The sequence below is a fragment of the Mustelus asterias genome, chromosome 21 (genome assembly GCF_964213995.1).
Source record: "Mustelus asterias chromosome 21, sMusAst1.hap1.1, whole genome shotgun sequence".
Taxonomy (NCBI): domain Eukaryota; kingdom Metazoa; phylum Chordata; class Chondrichthyes; order Carcharhiniformes; family Triakidae; genus Mustelus; species Mustelus asterias.
This window is the reverse complement of record NC_135821.1, coordinates 51,958,101-51,974,545: the sequence shown is the minus strand read 5'-3', so window position 1 is coordinate 51,974,545 and position 16,445 is coordinate 51,958,101. Positions and strand designations below refer to the sequence as shown.

Genomic DNA, 16,445 nt, shown 5'->3' with positions numbered 1-16,445 from the left:
CATTTTTTTGCTGACGTCAAACTATTCATCTTCAATAGATTTAATTTAAAAAGTTAATTTTTAAATGACTTCAATCAATTAGTATCATCAATTAGATTGTATTCTGCAATGGGATGGTGTGATCAATACAGCTGTATAAAATTGTTATATAGTAATGATATGTTCTCTACCTGCTGCCAGTGTCGATGGCTTCTTGGTTGGGTGCAGGAATTATGAAACACACGGATGGAACCATTGCCTCATTCCCGGTGGGACTAATAACTTTCCATTTGGTTCGGTGAGAGTTATCCTCCAGAACACACTCATCGTTCTTACAGACAGTAATCTGTTAATAATTACAAGGTTATAACTAGCACTTTTTCCAAAGTCTACATAGCTACAGTTCATTATTTCATTTCACCATGGCATCAGCAGAATCACACTCAAACTTACAAGATGCCTATTTACTTAAATGGAGCATGAAAAACTACATTTTAACTTCTTCACTCGCTTGATTGAATTGTGTTGTTTATAAAGGTGCTTGCCCATGGCTTCAGAGAAGAATTTATGCATAAATAATGAATGTGAAGTTTCAGGAGGGATCCAGTGCTCTATGGTGCTAACCCAATAAAGCATTTAAAAAAGATAACCCATGATCTACTAATTGTAAACTTCAAGAAATTTACAAATGGTTACTTTTTTGGGGGATAATAAGGAATGAGTCGAGGACAAAACAAAATCAGTGTTAAACTTTGATTATTATGAAACTGCTATTTTTGAGTGATTAACTAAATAGCTTTTATTTTGATTGAGTAGAATGTCTACGCCCCAACCAGATGGTCATGGGTTTTGAATAGTGGCAGTTTTTAAAGCATATGTACTATTGCTTGGGAATGTTATTTCCAAGTCAAGTTATATATAAAATGTCTTACAAGGTGCAATGCACCATTCTCTGATGGAGGGAAACACTGGCATGGTTGGATGACCCCATTAAAAACGTACCTCCTGCTGGCCAATTCCGAAGTGATATTGACAGTGGTTATGGAGTGTTGACTGCGGCCCAGACCCTTTAACCTTCCCAGCTGATGGATGCTGCATGGTGCCAAGCGGCTCCCATGAGAAATAACAGAGACAGGGCAGGGAGGGGGTGGGGAAATAGGGATAAAAACATTGTTTGCAAAATTCATTAAATTTCTTACTTAATAAAACACTGCAGAGTTGAAAACTTATGATAGTACAAGAACAAGATGCCAGTGTCAATTTTAGGTGCAAGTCATCCAGGGTTAAACAAGGAGACTGTATTTAATATATTTTAACACTGCTCTCGACACATTGTTAAAAGTAACTCAGCATTTTGTTCCCTTTTCAATCTTTTACGAAGAACAGGTGCATGTCTCATACCTCAATCTGCCTGTAGTCACAGATTGCCTTGATAGGGATGGTGGCTTTTAGAGTGTTATCAGGATTTCTTGGTTTCAGCTGAACAATTGTTTTTGCTCTTCCAACAAGGCTTGCTATAGAACTCTTGTACTTGATCAACTGTTCCTTTTCGTCCTTCAAAATAAAATTACAGTTAAAAATCAAAAATCACAACATTCAATAAGATAACTTGCTCTATCTGAAGTCAGCAAGACTAAGCTGTGAAACTGGAAGATTTGCATATGGAATGAATGGTCACAAACTGTACTGGGCAGGTTAATGGAGTGCTGAGATTATAGTGTCAAAATTACAACAGTGATTCTATTTAATAAAAAGATATTTTCTTTAAACACCATCTACAATCAGGTTAAAATATCACCTACATTTCAAAGCAGATTTAAAAGCTGAATTTTAATTGTGTGATGATACCCAAGGTTACAGATGTTCACAAAACCATTTATTTTCTGTCTTTGGCCTCTAGAGGGCATAGTGATACAATATGGAAAGGGAATAAGTCTGAATTCCTTTATTAAATGGAAGGGATTCTGAAGCAAGTGCTTACAAGTTTTAGAACTTGAAATGATCTCAAAGCAGTTTATAGGTTAATCCACAAATTCATTTATATTATTACAGATAAACAGTAAATGCACAGAGTAGGCCAAGAATTAATACAGCCATTTTAGTGAGTCCAAAGATGTATTAGGTGGATTGGCCATGCTAAATTGCCCTTTCTTGTCAGGGGGTCTCGCTAGGGTAAATGCATGGGGTTATGAGGATAGGGCCAGAGTGGGATTGTGGTTGATGCAGACTTGATGGGCCAAATGGCCTCCTACTGCACTGTAGGATTCTATGATTCTATGAAACGACAATACATTTGAGTAATTTATTTACTTCCTCCCTCAACTAAAATAATGGCTAGCAAAATGAATCCTTTATCAGTATGTTACAAATATAGGAAACATTTCTTTAATTATCTGAGGATCTGGCAGATATGGAAAATTATCCCTCAGTGTTTAAGAATTTCCAGATAGAATATAGATTTCTCTATAGTTTTGTTTAACCAATGTAGTAGGGTCCTGACTCTCTTTCGATAGGGGTACACTTCACATAGGTACAGATTGGCAAAGGTGAACAGTCTTTAAATGCGCAAAGTTTGAGGGAATTTAACCAGATAAAATGCAGTTTAGCAGATTGAAACATTGGTAAATTTACCCACTGCTTGAAAATCTATGAACAGCTTACTCATTAGGGCAATGGCTTACATTTACAGGCTTATTTTTAACAGAAGTGAAAGAATCTCAGCCTTCAATGACAGATCCATTCTTGTAAATTCTATTCATGAATCAAGCTGGATAGTGAACCATTATCTGTGATGAGCCAAAGACTTGGCCTTGCTCCAGTATCAGATAACTGAGACTTCCATTGCGGTTTCTGACAATTTATCAGCCTTGATATTTTATTGTTACATGACTTCAAATTCCTCGATTACCATACATGAAGAGGCTAGTCACCAGATATTGCTAGACAGCTGATGAGAATTGGTTTAAACCCTTATCAGCAGCTTCTAGTATCCAATATGTGGCAGGGCAGGTGGCACAACACATTATTAAATGCGTGAACACATTAATGCCATTATCTTAACTACAGCATGGACATGCAAGGCAACTCATCAAATGGCTACTCCACCAGATGCAAGTGTGGAATTTCAGAGCAACTGTTTGCCCCTCTCTCACCCAATTATGGTAGGCACTGAGCTGCTATATAAATGCATTTCTTACACCTTGCCTCCAATTAATGCGTTTCAGCAATTATCTCAGGGCTTCCTATTCTCCTGCTGTGACGATACTGTGTCTTTAAGAAATGTATTTCAAACATGTTTCTTGCAGGATGTTTCTAGCATGCCCGGGTAGTTGTCAACATCAAGATGTCTGTAATCAATGTCCTTTAATTGTCACTGAAGCAAAATAATGGGCATCATGCTGAGTTTAATCTGGACTAATGCAGTATCCTACGGTTTTACGGTCCTTTGGCGATTGCTGAGTGGAGCTTGATTTGGGGATGATTGACAATTCAAATGATAAGCCCGAGGACAGTGTTTTTTCCACAGAAAAGTCTAGGTTTTAGTTTCACTTTTCAGTTGCTGCTAGCAGCTGGTAGAAGAAGGCAATGTCTCTGTCCCTCTCTCTCTCTCTCCAGAGGCTTGCTGAAAGTTGCAGGACTGGGAAGCCTCAGAGATTAATAGGAAGCCCCGAGATAATAATTGCGCATATATATATATAATATATATATATATAAATAATATCTATAGCAGCTCAGTGCCTTCCATAATTGGGTTTAGAGAGAGGCAAACATTCAAAGGACCAATTTACAGCAGGTGTAAAAAAGCTGAAAACCCAGTGTCATATGAGCATACTTGTTTCCGTGCCAAGTCTAGAGAAGGGTGCGTCTATGTGATAGTGCTTGACTTGGAACAATATAGATAGCTAGGTTTATACTGCATCATGTTTGAATCTTGTAATTGGTAAATATTATGCTAATTCTTTTTATTATTTTTTAACTATGTTCTTAATCTTTGTTTGATAAAAGCTTCTTAGTGGGTCACTTGAATCATACCTGGTGTGAAACACCTTATGCTCACCAATATCAAATGTAAAACTTAGGTCTAGGCTATCTTCATAAAACATCTTGGAGTTTCTGGCCTGGGTCTTAACACCGCTCAACTGATATTTGCCATGTTGGAGGAGTTTACATGTGGCAGCTTGAGATATCCAAATTCAAAATTGTGCATCAGGTTTATATTATCAAATCCTTCACTTAAAAACTTTGGTGAAAAGGCAATCTTCCATTAATCTGAATTTCAAATAATTCATAAACAAGACAATCAAAAGGCTCGATTCATATTCAAGTCCAGAGTGTATGATTCATCCATACCATGGAATCTTGAAGTAGATCCTCCAGTTTTGACAGCCCACTGGTCCGGTCGCACTTATATTTTCTCTTTATCGTCTCTTGCAGATTCCGTAAATATTGTTCTGCTTCTTTAATGTCACTTAAAAACTGAAAGACAGCAGGAACATACAAATAATATTCATATTAGTGGATCAGAAGAGGTGAAACAGAAGGCATTATATTCCCAAAAATCTCCTATGCTGAGGGCAAGTATGAAATAATGTAGAAACTCAAAATGAATTTCTACGCAAGTTCATCGACAAATTCATTAATCTCAAATTTAATGAGGTCTTGAACAACTGGTTTATCTAGTGACCTTTGTGAAAAGTTGCATTTTGGAGGAAAGGGAAACAATCATATTATTCACCCTTCCCCAAGCAAACTGCACATAAAACTGACCAAACAATGACGAAAATTCAAAGAATTCATTCTGCCCATCTCAGTTTAATATACATAGTTTCAAACAGCCTGTAAATAGCAGATGAACATAAAGTAAAATTATACCTAACAATAATTTATCTGCATTATCTAAGGAAGATAATCTGCGTATAAGAATTAACAAATGTTAATAGTACATTCTATTTAAAAAAGGCACTAACACAACTGCGATAAAATCCAACCATATTTGGCCAGGTTCCCACCATCATCAGATTTCTGTACAGAATTCAAAAGATTTAAAATACATATGGGCAAGAATGTTATAAAGATGTCCTCCAATACATAGCTTTCTGATGGCTCAATGAATTGATTTAGTGAGTACATGAACCTCTCATACTTAGAATATTGAAGTTTAATTCTTAGAGTTGCAGTAGGGACTTGCAATTGGCTGTGGTGGAATTAGGGCAGGGAGAGGAAAATCATCCAGTGATCAGCTCATGACTCAGTATCTGAAGCCAAGGTGGAACATAGGATCAAAATTGGCTATGCTTCTCTTTGTGGTTGAACAGTTTATCAACACTCATTGTATAGGCTCATATGTAAATGATGGCTATTTAATTGTGGTATAGAATGCAGACCAGCATTGATGAAACAAAATCACAACAAAAGAGGCAATATCTTTAGAAGAGAAAAGTGGTGAGAAAGGAATATCCGATTCACAAGCTACACATGCCTGTTACACATATGCTGAAACTGAGAGAAAACGGGAGAAAGCATATTTTTGTAGAGAATCAGACTTTTGTTTGGAACCTGGTTTTGTTTGTCTCAGAAGCCAAAATGGTTGGGGCTTGAAGTAAGAAATAATGAAGTAAAAATAATAGGAAACAAAAATTTAAAGAAAGAGAATTAAAGAACTAGCAGGGAAACAGTGGATGTAGGATGTAGAACAAATCAAACATGACAGCCACAATGCAACAGGTTGTTTCCTCCCCTTTTGAAGATATTAAGTTCATGCTGGTAATACTCAGGGAAAACCTGTACAAACCAACACTAGGATCTGTTGTGGGGAAGAAAATTACTCTGGTCACTGTGTGTAGCAGCATTATGAGGACCTGACTGGGCCTGGAGGTCTGGAGTGCATCTGCTTCAATGCGAGGAGTGTAACGGGTAAAACAGACGAACTTAGGGCCTTAATGCTTGTGCGGAATTTGGATGTGGTTGCGGTGACGGAAACTTGGTTAAAAGGAGGACAGGACTGGCAGCTGAATATTCCGGGGTATCAGTGTTTTAGGCGAGACAGAGGAGGGGCTAAAAAAGGTGGGGGAGTAGCGATATTAGTTAAGGAGCATATTACCGCGGTGCAGAGGGTAGACAACTTAGAGGGGTCATGTACTGAGTCGCTGTGGGTGGAACTCAGAAACAGGAAGGGTGCAGTCACTATGCTGGGGGTGTACTACAGACCACCCAACAGCCCACGGGAAGTGGAGGAAAGGATATGTCAGGAGATTCTGGATAGGTGCAGAAAAAATAGGGTTGTTGTAGTGGGGGACTTTAATTTCCCTGGCACAGACTGGAAAGTGCTTAGAGCTGGGGGACCGGACGGGGAGGAATTTGTAAAATGCGTACTGGAAGGTTCTTTGGAACAGTATGTAGATAGCCCGACTAGAGAGGGGGCTATACTGGACCTAGTTCTGGGAAATGAGCCCGGTCAGGTCGTCAAAGTTTCGGTAGGGGAACATGTGGCAAATAGTGACCACAACTCTGTTAACTTTAGGATAGTAATGGACAAGGATGAGTGCTGTCCTACGGGCAGGGTGCTAAATTGGGGGAAGGCTGACTATAGCCGGATTAGGCAGGAATTGGTGGATATTGATTGGGAGAGGATGTTCGAGGGTAAGTCCGCGTCTGGCATGTGGGAGTCTTTTAAGGAACTATTGATAAGGCTGCAGGATAGGCATGTGCCTGTAAAAAAGATAGGAAAGGTAGGATTCGAGAGCTGTGGATAACCAGGGAAATTGAGGATCTGATTAAAATGAAAAGGGAGGCGTACGTTAAGTCCAGGCAACTAAAAACAGATGGAGCTTTGGAGGAATACAGAGAGAGTAGGAAAGATCTCAAATGGGGAGTTAGAAGGGCAAAAAGAGGGCACGAGATGTTCTTGGCAGGCAGGATTAAGGAGAATCCTAAGGCATTCTATTCATACGTTAGGAACAAAAGAGTTGTCAGGGAGAAAATCGGACCTCTCAGGGACAAAGGAGGGGAATTATGCTTAGAACCCAAGGGAATAGGGGAGATCCTAAATGAATACTTTGCATCGGTATTCACGAAGGAGAGGGGCGTGTTAACCGGGAGTGTCTCGGAGGGAGGTGTTGACCCGTTAGAGAAAATCTCCATTACGAGAGAGGAAGTGTTAGGTTTTTTAGGGAACATTAAAACTGACAAAGCCCCAGGGCCTGATGGCATCTATCCTCGACTGCTCAGGGAGACGAGAGGTGAAATTGCTGGGCCTCTGACGGAAATCTTTGTCGCTTCTTTGGACACAGGTGAGGTCCCTGAGGATTGGAGGATAGCGAATGTGGTCCCGTTGTTTAAGAAGGATAGCAGGGATAACCCAGGAAATTATAGGCCGGTGAGCTTGACGTCCGTGGTAGGGAAGTTGTTGGAGAGGATTCTTAGAGACAGGATGTATGTGCATTTAGAACGGAACAATCTCATTAGTGACAGACAGCATGGTTTTGTAAGAGGGAGGTCGTGCCTTACAAATTTGGTGGAGTTTTTTGAGGAAGTGACAAAAACGGTTGATGAAGGAAGGGCCGTGGATGTCGTCTATATGGATTTCAGTAAGGCATTTGACAAAGTCCCACATGGCAGGTTGGTTAAGAAGGTTAAGGCTCATGGGATACAAGGAGAAGTGGCTCGATGGGTGGAGAACTGGCTTGGCCATAGGAGACAGAGGGTAGTGGTCGAAGGGTCTTTTTCCGGCTGGAGGTCTGTGACCAGTGGTGTTCCGCAGGGCTCTGTACTAGGACCTCAGCTATTTGTGATATATATAAATGATTTGGAAGAAGGTGTAACTGGTGTAATCAGCAAGTTTGCGGATGACACGAAGATGGCTGGAATTGCGGATAGCGAAGAGCATTGTCGGGCAATACAGCAGGATATAGATAGGCTGGAAAATTGGGCGGAGAGGTGGCAGATGGAATTTAATCCGGATAAATGCGAAGTGATGCATTTTGGAAGAAATAATGTAGGGAGGAGTTATTCAATAAATGGCAGAGTCATCAGGAGTATAGAAACACAGAGGGACCTAGGTGTGCAAGTCCACAAATCCTTGAAGGTGGCAACACAGGTGGAGAAGGTGGTGAAGAAGGCATATGGTATGCTTGCCTTTATAGGACGGGGTACAGAGTATAAAAGCTGGAGTCTGATGATGCAGCTGTATAGAACACTGGTTAGGCCACATTTGGAGTACTGCGTCCAGTTCTGGTCGCCGCACTACCAGAAGGACGTGGAGGCATTGGAGAGAGTGCAGAGAAGGTTTACCAGGATGTTGCCTGGTATGGAGGGTCTTAGCTATGAGGAGAGATTGGGTAGACTGGGGTTGTTCTCCTTGGAAAGACGGAGAATGAGGGGAGATCTAATAGAGGTATACAAGATTATGAAGGGTATAGATAGGGTGAACAGTGGGAAGCTTTTTCCCAGGTCGGAGGTGACGATCACGAGGGGTCACGGGCTCAAGCTGAGAGGGGCGAAGTATAACTCAGACATCAGAGGGACGTTTTTTACACAGAGGGTGGTGGGGGCCTGGAATGCGCTGCCAAGTAGGGTGGTGGAGGCGGGCACGCTGACATCGTTTAAGACTTACCTGGATAGTCACATGAGCAGCCTGGGAATGGAGGGATACAAACGATTGGTCTAGTTGGACCAAGGAGCGGCACAGGCTTGGAGGGCCGAAGGGCCTGTTTCCTGTGCTGTACTGTTCTTTGTTCTATCACCTTCTTCAATTCACTTAATATCCCTGCACACAGTAACCAGAATAATATTCTCCCTATCGTTAGCAAGAAACAAGATTGCTGATGAGTTGAGTTCAGCTGTGGCTGGGATCTTGCAAATAGCTTCCTGTCCTTAATTTACAGTGGCAGAGAAGAATTTAATTTTGCAGAACATTCACTGTAATTGGCTATGAATAGCTAAAACAAGCCAATTTTAATAATTTCACAATGCTAGTGGCACATTTTGTGGTCTGAATAGTTGAGAAATCAGCGGCAGCATCTCCTGTATTTCCAACATGTGCTGTTGATCAGCAATTCTACCCAATAGCAACAGGAACCTGCAAAATTACCCTGTCTTAGTCTCAGCAAAACAGCTGAAATATTTCAGTAATCAACACATTGATTTACCTCAGTGGGACACTATCTATTTGTACAAATAGATCTCTATAGTTAGTGTTTATTTTAACAATGGAAGCTTGTCTTACCTGGAAGTAAGCCGTATTATCTTTCACATGTTGTTCCACACAGCAACACAGCTGTCTGATCCAGTGCCATTGTGTCTTAAGTGCTGCACTGTATGCCTTAGAAGTGACAAAGTGCTTAGTCAAAATATGAATAGTGCTGTAAGTACTTTTATGATGCCACTAACCACAGTATAAACAGACTACATCATTTGTTATTACATTGGACAAGAATGCAATGCATTCGTCATTGTGACTAGTTGAACCTTCCCTAATATAACTTATATTGTCAAGCTAAAAAATTACTTTTCAAGATACGGTTCCTACTATTAAGCAGCAAACATAGCAACCAGTTGGGCACTGCAAGATCCCACAAAAAGCACAAGAGATGCATAACCAGTTAGTCAGTATTTATATTCCCCCAATGGTGCTGATTGGGGATGGAATGTCAGTCTGGATTTTTAAAAAAAAATGCTTTCATGAGATGAGGGTGTTGCTGGCAAGGCCAGAATCTGTTGCCCATCCCTAATTGCTCTTTAACTGAGTGGTTTGCCACATCATTGCAGAGGGGCAGTTACATGTCAACCACATTGCTGTGGTTCTGAAGTCACCTGCAGGCCATCCTGGGTAAAGATGGCAGATTTCATCCCTGAAGCACATTAAAAGGTAGTGAACCAGATGGTATTTTATGACAATTAATGTTAGCTTTGTGGTCACCACTACTGACACCAGCTTTAGTGCTCCAGATTTATTAATCAAATTTAAATTCACCAGCTGCTGTGGAGGAATTTGAACCCGTGTTCCCAGGGCATTAACATGGGTCCCTGGGTTATGAGCCCAGTGACATTTTCACTATGTCACTATCTCCCCCAAGGTTCTCTGTGGAATATTTAGCAAGCAAGCACAGCATTGTTTGAAGTGAAATATTTTGCATTTAATAATACAACACATATTACATTAAATTGACTACATGGATGTTGTGAGTGATACCAACTGAGACAAGTGGGGTATTAATAGATCTTACGTAATTCTGTCTTGCTATTACTGTTACTTTAAACTGAATTTCAAGACCTTTGTAAATACATATTTTTCCCCTTTATTTTCATTTTTGCTCAGCAATGACCTTCTTATCTGGTAACTCTAAATATGTTGGTGCATAACATTTCTACAGTCAAAAGAATTAAATGCAAGTTTTTGTACCTCTGAAGATGAGAAGTTCTGCATTAAAATATTTGTCCTTTACAACTGGGGAGTATGGTAAAATGACTATTATTTTTCTACCATTGTTTGTTAATATATATTCTTAGAAATTTGCAGAAAATATGCCAAAGATCATTTATGCCAATTTTTATCCCTGTCAGTATGAATGATCTAAATGACACAATAAGTAACCCGACAATGGATTCTATGATTCCCAACCCTGCATACATGCCCTTCTCTCCCAATCTTCTGATGCTGCTAAGCAAATTAGTACGGTCACGCACTTATGTCTAAGTATTAACATTGTTCCATATTCAATTAACAGATGCATCTTCAGCAAGCAGAATTAATCTTGCCAAAATTTACCATTCCTGTCTTACACACTGGCTGAAATTTGTTAAAACCAAGGCAATAAGCAGCAAGTGGATGCAGGTGAAACTGGGATTTAAGCAGTTTCTTTGGAATTCAGGAAAGCTTAACGGCTAGGAACAACCAGCATTATTTTTAAATTTTAAAAAATTAAGCCTGATTGAAGCAGCCTTTGCTAGTCTCATAACAATTTAACTGCATAATAGATTGAACAACAGAGGGAGTATAATTCAGACTTCTGTCATGAAATCAGAATTCAATAATGATTTGTCAAACTTCATGTATTAGCAGAACAAATTACCTCAACTGTCTGCTTGGCTGGATGGTTCTCCAATGAAAGTTGTTCTCCTGACTCCTGGTGGGATTTGATAACCTTCTGTTTCTGCTCCAGTTCTTTCTTCAGTTCCTAGAGGAGATATGAAGAAGAGTTATTTTTAAAGGAAATTCTAAAGGAAAAAGAAATACAATTGTCAGCAGCAAAGATTAGAGCAGGATCTTGGAATTTATAATCAAGGTCAGCAAATGGAAGGAACAAGGAGAAACAGCTCCCTGGTAACAGAAATCAGGGGCACAATTTTGGGTTTGGGTTGGCATCCTGACATTGGGGCTAAACGGGGGTCTCAACTCGTGCAGTATACGGAGCAGTCACCCTGCATTGATTTTCACCGGTTTGGAGAAGGAACGATTTTAGGTGACCTGCGGATGTAGCTATGGCTAGGCAGAAAAAGAGGTCTCAAAACCTGTCAGTCAGTCTCTTGTGGTTGCCTTTAATTACCTTATTTGAAGACAGTAGCTTAAGCCCACCATCAATTCTTATGCCCACCTGCTTCATTCGATTCTGCCCCAGATTGAAAATTTCTGATATCACAATTAATGCTGACAATCACTTGCTCAGTGAAACAATCACAAATCACCTGTTATTGTTTTTCAGCCAGTCACTAATTTACAAATATTCATATTTTCATGATGCTATCAAATGCAACGGTGAGGTGGCTACTTGTTTTTCTCACTAATGTGCCCCAAAGGTCAAATTAAGTGAACAGACAGAATCAGTCAGTTAGAGGATTTCAATCTGTTACCTTGGTTTAATCTTGAACTTTTCACAGCATTGTTTGGGCCTATAGCGTATGGCAATTGCATTAGTTCTTGTGTGAAGTTCTATTCATCCCATGTTTTGGCTCTTTTGTTTTTGTGAACCATATGCTATATTAACCTCTAATCTCACCACCATGTGTGTTATTTTGGGGTGCACGGAAGGGGTGGACTTCTGTTAATGAGTCAGCTGTGGCTCAGTAGATTCATGGTTCAGCACTCTCACCTCTGAATCAGAAGGTTGTGGATTCAAGCCACACTCTTGGAGTTGAGAAGAACAAGTTAGGCTAAATAACAGGCAGTGCTGCATCATCAGAGGTGCCAACTTTCAGATAAGACATTAAACTGAGGTCCCATCTGCTCTCAGGTGGAGACAGAAGATTCAAACACTAGCAGGGAAGTTAGGTCAATATTTATGCCTCTATCAATAACATTAAAGTAGATTATCTGGGCATTATCACATTGCTGTCCGGTGAGAGTTTGCTGTGTGCAAATTGGGTGCTGCATTTTCTACATCGCAACAGCAGCTACAATTTAAAATTTGACTGTAAAACACTTTGGGACATCCACGTCATGAAGGATGTTATGCAAGTGCAATGCTTTATTTTTTTTCCTGTTCAGTAACTCTTCAGGTGACTTCATCTTCACAACTTCATCACAAGGAATCAAGTCCAAACTTGTATAACTCATAAACCCATTAGCTTACAAAATGTTAATACACAAAGAGAACATGTCTACTGTTATGCAAAGAAAATCTTAACCATATCTGAGAATCAGTTTGCAGGAATGCACAACCCAGCAAGTAGATCACTTTTTTTTTAATGATACTTAAGATAGCCACAAAAATTAGTCAACGCCATGGAAGGATTACACAATTTCAAGAATGCAGTTAAACTATCAAGACAATGACAGTAGGAGCTCTGTCTTGCAATCGAATAATAACCCTAGGAAGGGTTTAAAGTTGCAATTGAGCGCAATGCTTTACAAAATCTTTCCCAGCCTCAATATTCCTCCAGATTCACGAATACATTTATGTTATTTAAAATTTGGTGCATCTATATCTGTGTAAACAGAGTGCAAATCACAAACTTTCCATAAGCATGGCTCCAATAACTCCTTTTGCCTGTTGTCACAAGTGTACCCTTGAGATCAGTGTTCCATTTTTTGGTCCATTGCTGGCAGCTGTCTGCCCAAATCAACAAATCCAAAATAAAGCAGGAGAGTCAGCTTCCGACTAAAAAGACTGGAATTCCCAAAGCCATAGCTGTATTTGCTTATGGAAACACTTGTCAAGCCAGCTACATTAGAAAGAGTTGATTGAAAATAGAAACTATATATTAGTCCACCCCAATGAACAAGCTCTCAACTTTCTTCATTTCATCAGCACTGCTGTCAAGGAATGAGAGGAGTCAGAGAAACAAACAAGCTTCGGAGTGGGGAAGTGAGACAACTACACTTTTTTGAAAAGGCTATAAAACCCTTAACATAAAACTTACAATGAAATATTCTTTCTTTGCAGAAATATTTGTATTATTGTCACTCCAGTCATAAGCCAATTCTTCCTCCTCCTTTTCATTCAACCAGATAAGTTCTGTTGTCACTTTTGATACAAAATTGTGCAAGCTCATCAGATATTTCATACGCAATCTTGATGTTTCCTGAGGAAAATGAATAAAGAATTCTCATCATCAGTGATCATATAAAGAAATCAGTAAAATATTAAATCCGACTATCAACTGTATAACCATTGCTGTCCCAAGGTCAGCTTCTGACAATGATGAAATATTTATGACAAATGACAACTATTGTCAATGAAATTATTAATTTGCAGAATTAAAGTTCATGCAATGCTTTTAGATAATACATTTTATATGCAGAATATGCTGGTTTTCAGTGTTTGCAGAGGAAAGACTATCATTGTTCACCTCTTTTGACTGGTGCAGTGTGGTACTGGCACAAATTACAGTCCAGAGGTGAATCCTCTATACCAGGAGCAAAATAAAAAGTTCTTACAAAAGGAAACAAATTAAAAGAATCTTTAGGTTTTCACAGAATAAAAAAAACTGTTTAGACAATGGATTAACAGATGCCAACATTATTTTTTCTTACATTTCCATCGTGCAGCAAAACCAAACCTGGTTATGACTAATTTGATCTACCTACTTCCTGGGAATAGGCTAAAATCAAGGTCTCCAGTGCTACACAATTCCACAACCTTGCAAATTATCAAAGACAGTTCTCCTAACATTGAATCATAAACAGGAGGAATGGTGACGTCAAAAGGATCACAAGAATCAGGAACAAATTAAGTTTAAATAGTACTGTAAGCTTTTACAGCAAACATCAATTAACACAGAAGTTTAAGGTTCTAAATGCAAAATAAATATTCACCAAATATTTTCTATAAAAGACAGACTGCATATTTTGTATTTCTCTCATTCTGGATTCTAATGTTTCTGGGCTCACGTCTCAACTCTCTCTCTCCTCTCAATCTATCATCTCTGTTGCTCTGCTACTGCGCACACTTCCTGAACTATTCCTTCTGCTGGTGATGATTAGCTGCAGGTAGCTGTGTCTGGCTGGTTACAGGACATGATGAATGATGGCTATGGGTATATCCTGCTGACTGCTTTGAGTCTGTTTCCCTTTTGCTGCCAGCTGCTGAAATCTCTGATTTGCCTCCTGCTAGCTCCTCTCCTTCTCCTAATATATAAGTTAGTTCATGTGTGATTGCTTAAGCTTGAGCTTTTAAAAATTCTAACATTGCTGCTGTTCATTTTTTCTTAAAGGCATAAATATGTAGACTACTTGACAAAATGCCGTAGAATCTATACTTTCCAGCAACAGAACTTGGTTTGCCTTGCTGCAGAAACTGACTTTGAAGTAGGTTGGGACAAATACAGATGTAACATAGCGTCAAAGGTGCATGAACATGTTTGCTTTGTTCCAACGAAGCTGTACAACATAGCAGTTGGCTTACATTTAATCCAAAAATTCCAATGAAAAATGCTGACGTTTTCATCTGCCATTGTTTTAATTATTAGTACAGACAGGATTTGGTTAGGACAGCTGATATCCATACCTGCACTGAGTACGGAAAGTTATCCAATTAGTAATGCTTTTATTGCCCATTAACTGTGAAATAATTGAGTGATTTAAATGATTCACTTACCAGTAGTTTGAGGTATTGTAACTCCAGTTTAGTCAATGTGTCTGAATAACTGGTCTTAAAGTTGGAAGAGATTTGGCCCTGCAAATGCACAATATGCAATAGTTAAATATGTTGTAATGGAGGGTTTTATTGTTTCTGTACATCATAGCTCGCAGTAATGCAAAGATTCAAACTTGCGTCATTGGTGAAGCTCTCTGAAAGCACAGATGCCATCAAAAACCATGTTATAAACAGCCATTAATGAATAAAGTGCCCTTTACTTATCCTGACTTGGCACAAGAGATGAAAATGTAACTTACTCAAAAATTGTGCGTGAAAGTCTAAGGCAGGAATATTAACTGTTTGGGCCATAGACTGACTGGATTAAGAAATATGGGGATAGGGTGGGAAAATGGAGTTTAGGTAGCAAATCAGCCACAAACCTCTTGAATGTTGGAGAAGGTTCAATGGGCCGTATGGCTTACTGCTCCTATTTTCTATTCTCATCGCCCCTATTGTGGCCTGATAGAGTCTTGTGTTTCCTTATTATGAATCCCAACCCCAATCCCATCATGAAATAGAATTTCACTCATGGTAGGTTGGTGCAAAAGGTTGGATCTCATGGGATAAAGGGGGAGGTGGCTAGATGGGTGGAGAACTGGCTTGGTCACAGAAGACAGAGGGTGGTAGTGGAAGGGTCTTTTTCCGGCTGGAGGCCTGTGATTAGTGGTGTTCCGCAGGGCTCTGTATTAGGACCTCTGCTGTTTGTGATTTATATAAACGATCTGGAAGAAGGTGCAACTGGGGTGATCAGTAAGTTTGCGGACGACACGAAAATGGCTGGACTTGCAGATAGTGAGGAACATTGTCAGAGGCTACAGAAGGATATAGATAGGCTGGAAATTTGGGCAAAGAAATGGCAGATGGAGTTCAATCCAGATAAATGCGAAGTGATGCATTTTGGTAGAACTAACGTAGGGGGGAGCTATACGATAAATGGCAGAACCATAAAGGGTGTAGATACGCAGAGGGACCTGGGTGTGCAAGTCCACAGATCCTTGAAGGTGACGTCACAGGTGGAGAAGGTAGTCAATAAGGCACATGGCATGCTTGCCTTTATAGGATGGGGCATAGAGTATAAAAGTTGGGGTCTGATGTTGCAGTTGTATAGAACGTTGGTTCGGCCGCATTTGGAATACTGCGCCCAGTTCTGGTCGCCACACTACCAGAAGGACGTGGAGGCTTTAGAGAGAGTGCAGAGGAGGTTTACCAGGATGTTGCCTGGTATGGAGGGGCTTAGTTATGAGGAGAGATTGGGTAAACTGGGGTTGTTCTCACTGGAAAGACGGAGGATGAGGGGTGACCTAATAGAGGTGTATAAAATTATGAAAGGCATAGATAGGGTGAACGATGGGAAGCTTTTTCCCAGATCAGTGGTGACGTTCACGAGGGGTC

General features: G+C 39.8%; 1 protein-coding gene across 21 annotated transcripts in view; it reads right to left on the bottom strand.

Moving 5' to 3' along the window:
• Window positions 1–16,445, bottom strand: part of macf1a (microtubule actin crosslinking factor 1a) — a 496,134-nt gene that overhangs the window by 232,674 nt on the left and 247,015 nt on the right. For 12 of the 21 annotated variants that reach the window (XM_078237840.1, XM_078237833.1, XM_078237838.1 and 9 more), the window contains 8 exons: window positions 15,012–15,089; window positions 13,336–13,497; window positions 11,049–11,153; window positions 9,203–9,298; window positions 4,330–4,455; window positions 1,381–1,533; window positions 982–1,071; window positions 171–325 (listed from right to left, as the gene is read on the bottom strand). In XM_078237840.1, the coding sequence (XP_078093966.1) occupies window positions 171–325; window positions 982–1,071; window positions 1,381–1,533; window positions 4,330–4,455; window positions 9,203–9,298; window positions 11,049–11,153; window positions 13,336–13,497; window positions 15,012–15,089 (965 nt within the window). The remainder of the gene's footprint in view (window positions 1–170; window positions 326–981; window positions 1,072–1,380; window positions 1,534–4,329; window positions 4,456–9,202; window positions 9,299–11,048; window positions 11,154–13,335; window positions 13,498–15,011; window positions 15,090–16,445) is intronic. The other 9 variants (XM_078237846.1, XM_078237845.1, XM_078237851.1 and 6 more) reach the window with 1 other exon arrangement.